This window comes from Malaya genurostris, chromosome 1 (genome assembly GCF_030247185.1).
Source record: "Malaya genurostris strain Urasoe2022 chromosome 1, Malgen_1.1, whole genome shotgun sequence".
Taxonomy (NCBI): Eukaryota; Metazoa; Arthropoda; class Insecta; order Diptera; family Culicidae; genus Malaya; species Malaya genurostris.
Genome location: NC_080570.1, coordinates 42,927,547 through 42,942,708, shown reverse-complemented (window position 1 = coordinate 42,942,708; position 15,162 = coordinate 42,927,547). Strand labels below are relative to the sequence as shown.

General features: G+C 38.8%; 1 protein-coding gene across 1 annotated transcript; it reads left to right on the top strand.

The window, feature by feature from the left end:
- The first annotated feature begins 3,486 nt into the window (after nt 1–3,486).
- Nucleotides 3,487–11,780, top strand: LOC131438177 (uncharacterized). Its single transcript, XM_058608016.1, has 3 exons — nt 3,487–3,784; nt 4,569–4,827; nt 9,760–11,780. The coding sequence occupies exons 1-3, from the start codon at nt 3,650–3,652 to the stop codon at nt 10,074–10,076; spliced, it is 711 nt and encodes a 236-aa protein (XP_058463999.1). The 5' UTR covers nt 3,487–3,649; the 3' UTR covers nt 10,077–11,780.
- Nucleotides 11,781–15,162: the final 3,382 nt, after the last annotated feature.

Below are 15,162 nucleotides of genomic sequence, written 5' to 3'. Positions count from 1 at the left end.
TTCCAAACAAGGCGTGGAAGATCGACTATCATATACCATTCTATTCAGTTCTTCGGAATCAGGAAACGTCTATGTGTATGTACATATGTATGTATATATGTATATATATATGTATGTATGTATGTATGTATGTATGTATGTATGTATGTATGTATGTATGTAAGAATTTCGTAATATTCGTAAGAATCGTTTTCCATCGAAATATAATAAACCCGCAGTGTTTATATTTTGACATTAGGGTGACCATTTCTTTGTTAGGGCACGGAACGACCGAAATTAGCTCTGCGCCTAATTCGTATTACTGTTTTTGAATTAGTTGATTTTAACAACAAAATTTCCAAAATAACTATAAAATTAGTTAAAATTTAGAATTTACTGTGCTGAAAAAAACTCTTATTTTTAGAGAATGTGTTTAGTTGGCGAATATTCTGGACACAAACCAGCAATATTTCAATCCAACACTAAATTCTCATTGACAACTAATTTTGTTATTAAAATCAGAAAATTCGTTTCTATTTATCTATCACCGTCATTACTGAAGGACAGCAGTGTCAAAGCAAAACAATCCATTAAAAAGCTAAAAAGGACAGCCTTTTCGATACTGCTCGCAAATTGTTTAGATGTTTTTCGCATGTGTTACGATATATCCCTATATAAATTTCTAAACCGAACCATTCAACCATTTATGTTGGTTGAAAACAACGTTTTATTTCTCTAATTCAACTAAAAAATTAGTTGAATGGATATGAAGCGTGCCTTAGCTAAGAAATGACAGCACGTTTAATTGGTGAATTCAACTAAAAAAAATAGCCATTTCAACAAATATTTTATTATTATTAAGAGAATTAGAATTAAAAAATCTAAATTAGCAAAAGTAAGATTTTTTTAGTTGTCTCAAAAAATAACTAACTAAAATCAGAAAATCAACTAATTTTTTCGCCAAAATGCTAATTTCGGTCTTTCCGTGGGTGAATGCAACAATCGATTATTTTGGATTTTCTTCAAAAAATACTTTTTTATTTGAATCATAACTTCCGAACAACTCAATTGATTCCGCTAATTTCCAGATATGTTGTCAATAGATGCCTTTAGTTTTTAGGAAAACATACGAATATTGTAAATTTGAAGTTTTGTGTTTGAAAAAGTCATATGTATGGGCACTATATCATTTCATAGTTTTTTTCTGAAAGCTGAAACATTTTTACATAACATATCCAAAAATTGGCGATGTATTTTGTTTTTGTTTTTGAGTTACAATTTTTTGAAAATTTCAAGTTTTCGTAGTTTCTGTGTATTTTCGATTTTCTTTAAAAAAGATGTTATTGATAAATTTTTAACTTTTTAATCACTCGATCGATTCAGCTAAACTTTGGATATAATATGAAAAATGTTTAGGCTTTCAAAGAAAAATATAAAATTTCACAGTGCCAATTGGACTGCCATGAACACCGTTAAAAAAAAAAAGACGTTCTAAAACACAAAACTCCCACTTTGTAATATTCACATATTTTTCTCAAAAACTGCATACATTTTATAGACAAAATGACACTCAAAAAAAAAACAAAATACAACGCCAATTTTTAGATATGTTCAGTTTTCAGAAAAAAATGTATAATGACAGAGTGCACATTGGTCGTCAAACATGAAAACCGTTAAAAAGTTATAAAATTGACTTTTTCAAACACAAAACTTGAACTTTACATTGTTCGCATATTTTTCCTAAAAACTATAGGCATTTATTGACAACATGTACAAAAATTAGCTGAATCGATCGAGCCACTCGTTAGTTATGATTTTTTTTAAATGTATTTTTTGTAAAAAAAACGATTTTTGATCCACCCTAACAAGGAAATGGTAACCTTAATGACAAAATAAAAAAACGGGCCTTTCGATGGAGAACGATTCTTTCAGATATTACGAAATTCTGAGTGATCGGTTATCAGTTTCTCATGGAATTGCTGTATGCATGTATGTATGTATGTAACGCAAAAATGTTGCCCAGATCCGATTTCTGGTAGTCACCGGATAAAACTAAAACTTAAACTTAAATTCAATTAAAAGGCAGGCTCACTTCTGATTCCGGAATAACGGAAGAAAATGTTCGACTTACGGTTCAATTTTTCAATCCAAGGGCAATTTTCCAATCCTAGGAAAACACTCATTGCTGTCATATGCGAAAGTATTTCCCACTACTACCACTAAATGAAAATCGAAATATCAGTTCATTCAGTAAACTGTTGTAAATAGAGTGATGTTTCCTTAACGCACTTGGATAGTTGTGAAGCATGCTGTTCCAACTCCGAAAATTTACGTACTTGTTATAAATTTCGTTCCAAAATAGCATCGGTGATGAAGTATCCATGAATTCAAATAACTTAAATTCTTACTCAACTTAGGTCGTTATGATTTTTTCAACATCGTTTACACAGCAGGACCGAAATAACATCGACTTTAAGTCGGAATAGAAAGACAAAGTTTGCATAAATCATCAGATCAGCATTGGTTTGCGATTTCGATCGCGAAAAGTGTCAACGATGTGTGCAGAAGGATCTAGCCTGGCTCGTAGTCTTTCAATCCAAGAAGCATTCCAATCATCTCTGGCTGCAACCATTTTTCGCTGATTCCGGATTTAAAAACAAAACATCACCTGGTTGGTATTTCTCCCAATCGACGATCGTTCGAAAATGCCATCCAAGCGCATACTTAAAGAGAAATCCCTTTTTGGCCGAAACGACAACGAGTTCGGTGGTAGGAAAAGAAGGAAAAAAAATATTTGAAAATTATTTAAATTAATCGATACGTGCCCCGGACGCATCCGGACCTACCAACACCATGCAGCGCGTGTCGATCGGCGCTGAAGGGATCCTGCAGCATTAAAGCAGCACCCCTGACGAATGACCCCTACCTCTTTCGATTTTCGGGTTGACGATCGTTGCACGCACGTCGTTGTTGTAATGACCGGTTTCCCTCTGGGGCCACTAACACTTCACGTACGGTACGGATGCGACAGTATTGGATGAAGCGATCGTTCGGTGACCAACGGGTCCCACCGCCATCGCCACCACCACCACCACCGCCACGCCTCCTGCAGGGAAGCAGCGAAAATACACACATTCATCATCATTACCAGAATGGTGTGTGATTTCGCTCTCTTTCATTTTCGGTGGAGCTTTCTCTCTCTCTCTCTTTTGCTCATACCACATACAATCGGCGGCAACGCTCACGGGCTGTGTGAAGCTTTTGGGGGCCTGCACAGCTTTCTTCTTTCTCCGCAGCTGCGCCCGCAACCTTAAACTTGATCGACGTGCGCACATTTCTTCTTTCGGAAATTAACCGAGATGCCGTGGTTGTGTTGGTGCCATCGTTTCGCTCGCGGCCGGGGTTCGGGCCGTTGGTCACACATGAGGTCTGGACTGCCGGGGGGGCCCCGGAACCAAAGAGAATAAAACCCGCAGCAGCATTGTCTTCCAGTCACAGTTCACCGGTTGCTTTCCAACAATTAACAGCTCCTCACGAGACCCCGAGAGAGTGAGCTTGTGCTACCCTAAGAGATAAAAAGACGTGTCAAGCAGTGTCCTGCATTCAGTGTCGTGTCCTCCGAGGAACCGGAAGGTGTGCAATTGTAGTACAGAAAGAAGGAAAAAACAGAATGAAGCAGTTTGTCGTGTTGATCGCCGTTTTGGCCGTTGCGGTTGCAGCCCCCTCGGAAACCGATGGATTATTGTCCAGCGCGCTCAAATTTGTCAAAGACTGCGGTGACAAATCGATGGTGTTATGCGTCAAGGTAAGCGGCAGTCATCCACGGAAATAAGAAAAATAAAAAAAAAACAGGAACTATCTACGAGTGTGAAAGTCAGAAAGTCCCGTGAAAAAACAAAATAAACAGACATTGGAACATTTGCAGCTTGAAAGTGAGCTTAGTGAACATGTTTGTTTAAAAGTGTATTGATTCGCGTGAAAATAATAATATTGAATTAAACCGAACATTGGTGATCGAAGACCCTTCAGACGGGTAATGGATTACGAATTCCCATAGTGATGCAATAAATGCGAAAACCTATCGAGAGATCCAGTTTCTTTAAGTAGCAAAAAAAAATGTGCGAAGCAACACAAGCAGAACGAGTTACCGTAAAGCTTGCCAACATGTAGTAATTACTGAATCTACAGCTCCGGAGCAAAGTGCGCACCATGATAATTGTGATATTTAACTGATTAATCGTAATCGCGCCGATGTGTAGACTCTCATGTACATGTTTGTATAGGCGTAAAAACTAGGCAATCATCTTTGAGTGGTGGACGCAACGGGCGCGAAAGGAATCGGGAACAAATCTGAAAACAACTCTCCCCGAATAACTGTATTCGAACAGCAAAAACCAGCTTGAAAACTCGCGAAACACATTGTGCCTTGAGAGCAGTCCCGCACATCCCAAAGCCAAACCCTCTTCTCACTGGCCGGGAAAGGGTACAACTATGTGTATTGATTACTAACCTATTTTTTCTTCTATTCTTTTCATTTTTATTTTTCCCACACGGCACACACTTCTACACATCCGTACTTTTCGACACAGGAACGTGCTCTCCAGTATGTGGACGGTGCCCAGGGCGACATCGAGATCACGGAGGGAATCAAACTGGTGGAAACTGAAAAACCAACTGCCCAGGGTCGCTCGTTGAACGAAGTTGAACTGCCCGTTGACCCGGAAGCCCGCGAATCCGAAATCGACAGTCTGCTGGTCGACCGTGCCGCCCGTTTCCTCGGCTCGCACACCCTGCAATTCAAGGTCCCCAAGGACTCGATCGAGGACATGCAGCGTTCACTGGATGAGGGTGAGTAGCTTTTTTCTACACGCACACACACACGAGCGCGCAACACGGCTTACACGGGGTTGGGCGTTGATCGAGTGTTTTTCTCGGATCGAATGTGGCGGTGGTGGCGGCGGCTCGCAATCGACCGCCCAGACAGAGATAACGATTATGCGAGATTATGATGACGATGACGATGATAATGCTAATGATAATCACGACGATGATGATGATGATGATGGTGCCGATGGTGATTGCGTTTTGCCTCGCATGGTTGATCGACTGCATAGTTCTTCATAGTCGTTGAATGGTGCGCGGCTCAGCTCCGCGAGAAGAAGAACTGAAAGCAAAGTCAGTCAGTTAGTAAGGCACTTGGTCGTTGAACTTGACCTGACGGAGGCACGCGCGTCGTGACGGCGTGCTCGGTTAGTTAACTGTTATTATCACATTATGTCGTCCGCTGAGGTTGGTTCGCCGCATAATTGGTGTAGCGGAATTTTGCGGGCTGTCGACGAGCGACGGGTTCGTCGCTTGCAAGCTCAGACGCGCTATGGTCGACGATGGCGGCGTTTTAAGCAGCCTTACGATTGATTGAGATTCTGTAATTTATGAGTTTAGATATTATATATCGCATTATCGTAATGCGGATCTTGAATTAAATACTGTTAAATGTCGTCCAAGGTTGAAATTCCATGCCTTGCAAGCGATATCAATTATATTTTTCAATGGTGCTTAATTATAACCAACTACTTCCTCATAGCCTAAACAGCACAAAAAACATCCTTGTTTCTTTCCTGATATGATAAGAATTTTCTCTGACATACAGCCTTATACAGAACGATGAAAATATAAGTAAACCAAACTTGTCACATTATTATCTAATATTATATTTTTAGTGCCATCTAATTTTAAATATTATCTGGGAACTTATTTTACTTTTTTTTCTATCTCGAAAGTAACAAAATTGAAAAAGAGGTCGTCTGATTGCCCATTTTCTTCGAAAATGAAATATAAAACAGACGAATCTGAAAAACTAAAGACTTATTTGTTTCACACTATTTGCTTTAAAGTGAACTGCAACACAGTAAATAGTTTTTCAGTTGAACACTCGTATAAATTCTATTATTTTTTCTATACAAAAGAAGATTCATACACTATTCGTGAAAAATTTCTTATTGCATAAATTTCAAGATATTTCATATTTTTGACGAGCATGCGATTCTATCTTTTTCTATGCCATCTTAAACTAGATTAACTATAAATGAATAATTTTTTAGGATTGTGAAGTAATCAAGAAGGACTAAAAAATTAAGTTTTGTCAAACATTTGGAGATAGCTAGGGAAACTAATCACGCTTCCTTTTTTCATGTCCAAAAAGATAAAATAACCTCTTATGGGTACTGAAAATTTTCCTTGCTCTAAATCAGTAATCTGGAAACTTATCGACTGTAAATCGATCAGTTTTCAGGATTCGGAATACACACCAACCATAAATAAGCATAACCCACGATTAGCTGTGTATTTTTTGACAAACTCGGCATTTGTACAGTCTTAAAAGCAACTAAATGCCAATTAGCGGTTTTATGCTGTCATAATGTGGCATTAGTCCGTATTCAATGGCAGAAGTTTTGCATTCTCCTTAGGTCCTTTAAATGCTAAAATAGATCCTAAAATTCCCTCTTTGAAACCTAGAATAGATCCCGATTTCTAACATTGAAATAATAACGCCAGTCTGGGTTCGATTCCCAACCCCGCACATAGGGTCAGATAGTTTTTCTAGTTCAAAGAAGCGAATGAACTTAAGGTTGAAACCTCTATAATCCAAAACAAAAAAAAAATTACAACTAAAGTTTGTGGCAAACATATGCAGAATTTCAAGATTCACTGTCTACAAATGTATCAGAATATAAACCGTAAAAATGTTTGATGATCCAATATATTGGTCGTTAAAGATGTAAATTGAAACAATTTGAGAGTTCATCAATTCCTAAAAGTCTAAATAAGAAAAATCTCAGTTCCTCAGTTTTACTTCCTCTTTCGATTATTGCGCAATTTTTCCCTCTAATTCTTCGCATACACACAGTCACGTACCCAGAGGGGAGGCCCGAGGGGCCCGGGCCCCTCCCGAAATCAAAAACAGACATATAATTATTTAGAAGGCCTATGACATGTGTTGCAGAAATAACAAGACAGTAAACGTAAAGAAATAACAGATCCAGTGGAAAAGTTTAAAGTGTCTGTTAAAAACACCCGTAAGAGGCACACCGAGAATTAGGTACATAAGCAGTCTTCAGTAACATTTTTTTTTAGCTTGGGCCCCTCCCGAAACGAAATCCTGGGTACGGGCCTGCATACACACTTAGAACCGTTTGTGCAAATTCATGTGTTCTGAGGAAGAAATATTCGAGCATCAAAAAAGATGTATTTTTACGAGCATCAAAAAAGATGTATTTTTTTTTTTTTTTAATTTGGATTCAGACATTTGGATATATTTTTCACCATTGAAACATGGTATTTTTCGTGTGTGTGACAGACAGAGACAGGATTATGATTGCTACAAATTTTTATTGTTATGTAAAACCTATTCAGTGGACGAATCACGTTTTCATAAATTGCGTTATATGTATATTTGCGTCACCTGTAAAGCTCAAACATTTTGCTTGGAAGAACATTCACAAAAACCTCCATCTTTCGATCAATTCGGACGGAATTACTAGAAGAATTAGTAACATATCAAAAGAGAAGATAAATCTCTTTCCAAATAGAGCCATTCCTAATGTTTATCGAGAATTATTTAAAATTTTTCGAACGTATGATCGCAGCGCAGTTCCCTGGTATGTATCCAGAAAACAACGTCCCTACCGCCACTGCGATAGCAGGCGGCGGCTAGCGTAACCACATTATTGCGTACAAGTCAATCCGGCGAACGAATGCTGGTTGAATGCGAACGGATGGTTGATGTTCGGTGAATAACGAGCAATCAACTGCCCACACGTTCAGTTCGAAATGAATTTTGAATCAAACTCAAATACGTATGTGAGTATTTTCCATTCGGAATTCCATGTTAAATTCGTGTGGGCATGTGTTCGTGATTTGAAAATTTCGAAAGAAAACTTTTTTCGGTTTTCAACTGCTGCACGTTCATGCACACTAGCACGTTCATAAAAGAAGAAAAAGTTCAAGGACATTTACAATGATTCAGCATGATCAAGTACTTAAAAACGTACATGTCGAGTATAAATTTATTATTCTTCCCATATGGGAGCTCTGCGAGCACTATGAAGTTGACATAGTTCCGATTACTGTTGGCAAACAGTCGATCATCATTAAATCGATTCTCAGATGTCAATTGTTGCGTTCGTTAAATAATGAATGCTTAAAATAAAAACATTACACGATGCACGATGACGACACAAATGAACTGTCGACGAATCAAATTCATTTTTGACAGTAGCCGTGTGTCTGTTTTGTTTTGTGACTGCAAATTAAAAATTAAAAAATGACGAGAAAGTGTCTGTTCAAAACGTGTTCCACAGTGAAAAGAACTAAAAAGATTGCCCTGTATTCGTTTCCAGCATCAAGGAGCAATATTTGTATAAATCAGTTGAGTGTGAGGCGACTTGCAATTTTTAAATTCAAATTATGAACTTTTAAACTGTAAACAAATACACGTCAGCTGTCAAAAAAGTTCATTCTGTTCATTTTGTGAAGTTATGTCATGTTCGTGCAAAGCCTATTTGTCGACAGATTGAAGAATCCATTAGATCCATTACCGTTATGAGTTATTTTTTCGGTTCATTGTAATAAATCAATTGACTAGATTCCGATTGAATATCAATCTGAGCTAAAAGCAGAGTATTCTAAGAGCCAGTGTGCTTTTATGCGTGACCCCAGGCCTTTTTATTGAACAAACTATCAATCCAATAATCAGAGGAGAAAAGACAATCTTACTATTTCCTTTAAACTTGATTAGCATTACTCTGAATTCCACTGGAAAGTTGTAGAATTGACACTATTTTTGAAACCTATTTATTTGTATTGTCCAATTGAAATTTTAAGGAAAATGCTAATGAATAAAGCTAGTTTTTGCCGTGTTTGCGGAACTATAATTATTCTGCAGGGTGGATTACTAGATGGCATAACAGTTCCAAATAAACTGTTATGTACTTACTGTAGTCTAACACGAAACGTAAAGAAAAGTATTGTACGTGGCTAATTTTTCTCTTTATTTAGTTATGGGATAGAAATATTCAGAAGCGAAAGTGATTGAACTCTAGAACAAACATTGTCACCGTAGAGGAACAAATTTTGCTGGTATCTTAGTGTTAAACGATGCCAGTTATGGTGCTGGGAATCGCCTAAAATCTCAAAACGAAAACTAAATTAAGAAGTACAATATCTTTTTTATCGCATTAAAAATAAATTTTTAATTTCTGCCCATGTTACGAAAGATTGCATTCAAATTTATTGGGATGTATGACACAGATATTTTGTAATCACATTACTCAGATAATTACTGTGTAGGAGGTCCGACCGTCGTTACATAAATGCTTTCACGTAATGTTGCATAATTTTTTTCGCATTATGTTCACACTAATAGACCGTGATGACTTCGAATAATAATCGCGCACGACAGCATTCGCTAGTTCCGGTTCATGTAACCCACAGCTTAACCGATCACGTAAAGTAAGCCACCACCATCACCATCATCATCATCATGATTACTATCGGCTACATCGAATACGGGTCTCTGCAGTAGCACGAAACGTCCCACATGAAATGAAAAAACACTCACGAACACAGCACGATTGTGTAAGCCCGCAGAAGAAATTGAAAGTCTCCGAAACTTTCACTCTCGATCAACCCAAACCGAAACCGCCCTGCAGCAAGAAGCTCATCAGCCACAAATTAAACTGCATCTCATTCTCTCCTTCTCTTAATACTCCGTACTTACAGCCCGTGGAAAGAAGAAGAAGGTCAAGAAGCTGCTCCTGCCCCTGCTGTTGCTGCTCAAGTTGAAGGCCGCCGCTCTGCTCCCACTGGCCATTGGATTCCTCGCTCTGATCGCCTTCAAGGCTCTGATTGTCGGCAAGATCGCCCTGATCCTGTCCGCCATCATCGGTCTGAAGAAACTATTCGACAAGAAACCGGAACAGAGCTACGAAGTCGTCGCCCACCCGCACTACTCGCACTCGACATCGTTCGACGATCATCACGGATACGCTCGCTCCCTGGATGCCCAGAATCTGGCCTACTCTGCTCACACTCAGTAAGCTTGCCATAATGCTGTGTATCGAGAATTAGTGCCCCCCCCCCTCTCCCCCTGAGCTTTCTACCTTCACCGAACCATCGTTCTAAGCCCCCTTTTTCCCCCTCACTGAACCGTCTTATACTGTTTTTCTCTCAAACGGAACTAAAAAACTTTACACACTTTTTTCGCTACTATGATCCTTCCGAATTCACACTCCCCGGACAGTCACGCGTACGTGATTCGGGGGAGCTGTGACGACTACTAGTTAAGTAGGTTTCAATTCTTGGTCATCCCATAACTAAACCCCCAAACCGTGACACAGCCGGATGGCAGCTGAAAGCCACCCGAGCGAAAACACACTCACCACACTCTTAGATTAATTTAATTTATTTGCGATGAGAAGAAAAAGCGTATTTAATAATTTATTTTGCTCGAGAATATTTATTTAGATTATTTGTTTTTAAAGGTAGTTTTTTCTCTTCTTCTCTCGAACTGTTCTCGTCTAACCTACTCCCACTGTCGCTGCGACGCTTCTCCTAGATTCTATGCATGTGTCATTTTTTCCTATTTTTCACAATACCAAATAATGCTCACTGAAGAAAAATCACGATTACGGATTGAAAAGGCCTAGAAGAAGTACAGACGATGGCAGTCTTTGAGAACACTTTGACGAAGAAAACAAGAAAGCTAAAATACGTAAAGTTCAAAATAGTTGTAACTTGGAGTGAATCTCATCCGCACAGTATGTCAGTAATCTGAGATCTAGCTTTAGTCCATAGCCAATAGTAACGGATCATTGAAGAAAGAAAACTAAACATGCCAAAAATTTATTGAAAAAAAAAACAAGATACGCTCCCCCACAAACGCCTTGATAGCCTCGAAGAAAAACAAAAAAAAAACAACAATCGAAAGCAAGACTGTACAGACGCTGACTGACTGGTTGGGTGTTCCGAGGAGTCACGTTTCTTCAATTTTGGTCAACCCAAAGTGCGGAAAACGTGCCGGAGCCCAAAATCATGCAATGATTTCTGCCCCCCCGCCCACGGTAGTGGTTCCGTCGTTTGCCTAGCATAGTCAAATTTCAGCCGAAGCGGACCCCGGTTCCGAGACTGCGTGGTAGCAGCACTGTGTCACGTGTTGCAGGGCACTCGACTTGGAAGTGTCCACCCTCCCACGGATTGATTAAGCAAAATACTCGTGAAACATGAAAAAGTTTATATTAAACTGTAGTAAGGTGACTTCTCTTGCACTAGAACACGATACCCTCTCTTGTCCTAACAACTCTCTAGTAGGCGCCAGTCGGCGCTTCGAAACTTTACCAAAACACTCATACTCAAGATAGATTAAATTTTTCTCTACCTCGGATCTCCTAGAGAGCCGCTAGCCCCAAACCGCGGTAACGCGGCATTAGTATTTCAATTGTTCATTTAAATGCTGAAATAACTGAATTCTTCATTCTACTGTCTACAACTGACTACCGAATCTACCGATAACATCAATCGAATCTCTCTCTTTCTCCTTTTCCGCACTTGTCTAACGTCTCTAAGACGCGTCCTTCGCGTGTTTCGAAAGAAAAAAAGCTTACAAATTCTTAAAAACAAATAACTATTGCAAAAAAATCTCTTTGTAAGAATGATCTGTTCTGTTATTTATTGTTTAAATTATTGAATGAAAAGAAAAAAAAACACACACACACAATCAGCTCACATGAAAGGAATGAAATAAAGATGAAAATTGAAAAATTACCGGTTCCTTCTTCCTCCGTCCAGCGGGCGATGGATGCGTTAATTCACCAACCCAGAAAGAAACTCCCTCCAGCGAACAATGACCTCGTCCCACACAAACCAAACCAAAAGAGAAATCTTCCCATCCCGGTTTACTCTCAAAAAAAAAAAAATAAAATAAACGAAACGGTCCTTGAGTTGCATTTTTGTCGGTCAGAGACCTCCGCCGCGCCACGTACGAGTGCAATGCACGGGCGGGTTTGTTTGTTGCTTTTTTTTTCATTTTCTCCCCGCGTACTCTCTGCCGGTGTGGTGTGGTCATCAACGTTCACGTTCATGAATCTAACCGAAAACCGGCTTTTCCTCAAACGAAAGTAAAAAGTCACAAAACGATCCCCTGCCGCTCTCTCGGCCGCATCGTTGAACAGCACCCATATAAGATTCGATCCGGGAATGCGGTCCCCTGAGAAACGCTCGAAACTCATTGTCCACTGTCATGGAGTCATGGGTGATGAAAAAATAAGGGATGGGATGGGAGAAACGGTGCGGATTGCAAACTGGCATTGTGACCAGCTAGGGAAAGTTTCGGGTCACTCACCAATGATCGAAAGTTCCGGCCTCGATCGTGGCGCAGAATTAAAAACACCCACAGCTTCGGTGTTGTTTATTTGTTTGTTTTTTTTATGGGTTTTCTTTCTTTCGAAATCGAAATAAAGGCACGCACCTTCGGCATGTGTGTAGAGGATCGAAGAGAAAGTTATACGGAGAGGTGATTCCTGGCGATCGTGGTCACCCACCCCCAATCCTCAGTGAGTGGCCCTCCCAGTCCGAATACCGTTGATATTCACGCTTATTAATTCCAACAATGTTACTGCGTTCGGATGCGGGGCGACAACCGCCAACCAGCGGGTGATCGCTTTCCCACACACGCATCGGTGAGCATATCGACATCGGCGTGCCCCGATGTCGATATGCTCAACACCTGATACGTATGAACAAATCACGAGGATCACTGAATGCCGCACCAGAAAGCGATCGTTGTGGTGAAATTTAGCGGGTGACGGTGTGCTTTTTTCGTTTTGTAGGTTTCCTGTAGACAGCCGACTTTCGATGCGTTGGGTAAGTTATTGAATTTGAATGAGGACTGGTCAAATTTTCGATGGAAATTTCACTTTCATCCGAAATGTAAAACAATATGCAAAGTCAATTGATACTGGACCCAGATTTCTTGTCCTCAATCGAGGAAAGTAAGTGAATGGGTCGAGCGTTGTTGCTGTGTGATAGAAACGAAATCGGAAACAGTTGAAACAACGCAATGATATGGAAACAAGCAGGAGGAAAATTCTTATATTCCATGGTAAACCGAAAAAAAATATTGAGGAAAGCCCTTGCCGATGCATAAAATGTGTGCTCAAAAACTAATTACACTTCTCTCGTTTACTAAGTTATTGTCTGTACTGAAGTGTGCCACGATCAAAAATTGATCAAATTACTCATTTTATAGATGTGTGTATTGCATCATTCCTACACTGACGCAAAAAAGCTATTGAAATCCATAAGAAACACTTATGATATGTCGCTGCAAGTTTCCCAAATGGATAGTCAATAAGTCAATCTCATGCTTTTCAGAAATAATGAACTGTGAATTTCATAAATCATAGCATTGAAGTAGACTTATAATTTATGTAAACTAAAAACATCAATAAATTCATTCTTTACATTATTATTTGTTAACATTGTTTATCAGTAAAAAAACACCTATCTACTATAAAAAAACTTCGTTTGGTCTGAATAGATAACGATTTCCTATTTCGTGGGTAGCAAATGATGATCCGATAACTACTACCATATTAACGACATTGTATCAAGTCTTCAAAGCTTCATATGCTGAAAAATTGTCGTCATATTCTCCCAATTTCTATTTTATACATACTGCGTACACTTTATCTACATATTTTTTAGAAATTCTTCTGTTTCGAGAAGTTTAAATGAGTCTGATTGTTCAAATGTAGTGATAAAATCACCCGTTTTGAATAGAGAACTTTTGAACATAAACGATTGTCTAAATAAGACCATGCTTTCAACTTCGAAGGGGTAAAGAATTTTTGAATAGTGAGGTCGTGATTTTAAAAAGTTAACTGTCCATTGTTCATCATCCCTCAAATTAAAGAATTTGAATTTAAATTAAATTTCATGCTTAACGTATATGCAATATTCAAGCGCGAAGACAAAACATAAGCATTTACTTCATATCCTTGATGTTTAGCTTCATTCCTAGAACACATCGTTTTATCAATTGAAGTTAGGATAATAAACAAGAAAATGTTACTTGGGCTTAAGAGTATCTTCGAACAGTTAATATAAATAGTGATGAGATTCTATCAGGTTTCTTGAAGTTTTTAAGTCGATTTCTAAGAATGTGAATCATTCTTGAATTCTAAGAATCAAATCAAACAGTTTTTATGTCCTTACGGGATCGTCTCCTGCTACATATGGTCCAACAATAAAAGTGATATTTTTACAAAATGCTTACATTTCTGACGCGGCTATTCTACCTATAATTACTCTTTACTAAGTCATTTAGGGGTTTGGTACCTCATGTGTACCGTTTTGTGCTAAAGTGCACATGACTAGTTTTCATTTTTACGTTTCGCATTCAGCTCAGCAGTGCGTCAGCAGTTTATGTTGAACTGATAACGCCACCTAACGGTTCACTTTACTGATTTTTGTGTTATACGTCTCTTCAAAATCAGGTATTCATCGCAAGCTTACATCTGTTAATATCTTTCCTATAAATTTTACTCTGGATTTCAATATCTGATCTGCTGATTTTTTTTTTCATACATTAAGTGCGGAAAGTAAACCGTATTCGCAGGGTCCATTTCTGAATAAATCATGCATTCCATCCAGTGGCGTACCGAGGAAATTTTGCGCCCGAGGCAAAATTAGTGATTTCTGCCATCATTGGTTTAGTGAGCAAAAATAAAGAAAGCTGAACTCCATCTCCAGAAAGTGACTTTGACGAGCAAAAAAAATAGTTTGCCGCCCCCCTAAAAACGTTGGGCCGGTGGCAAGTGCCCCCTTCGTCGTTTTCAAATGCTTCACCAGTTTCATTTTCCTGTTCTTGTATCACTGTATTAATGATTTACCTCCTATTACTACCAATTTTGGAGAAGCAGGTAGATTTTGATTCTCCAATATTTGCAGTGTATCATGGTGTTTTATTCGGCCTGTGACAGTAAAGACATTGTGCCACAGTGTAATTACAAAGATTCGCTTAAGTAGAGTTTAATATTACATTTGTATAGGGCCTCAAGTTTCTATGTTCGTGCTCTTAATGTACGGCCAAGTTGAAGTCGTAACGTAAAGAAACAAATAAAAGTT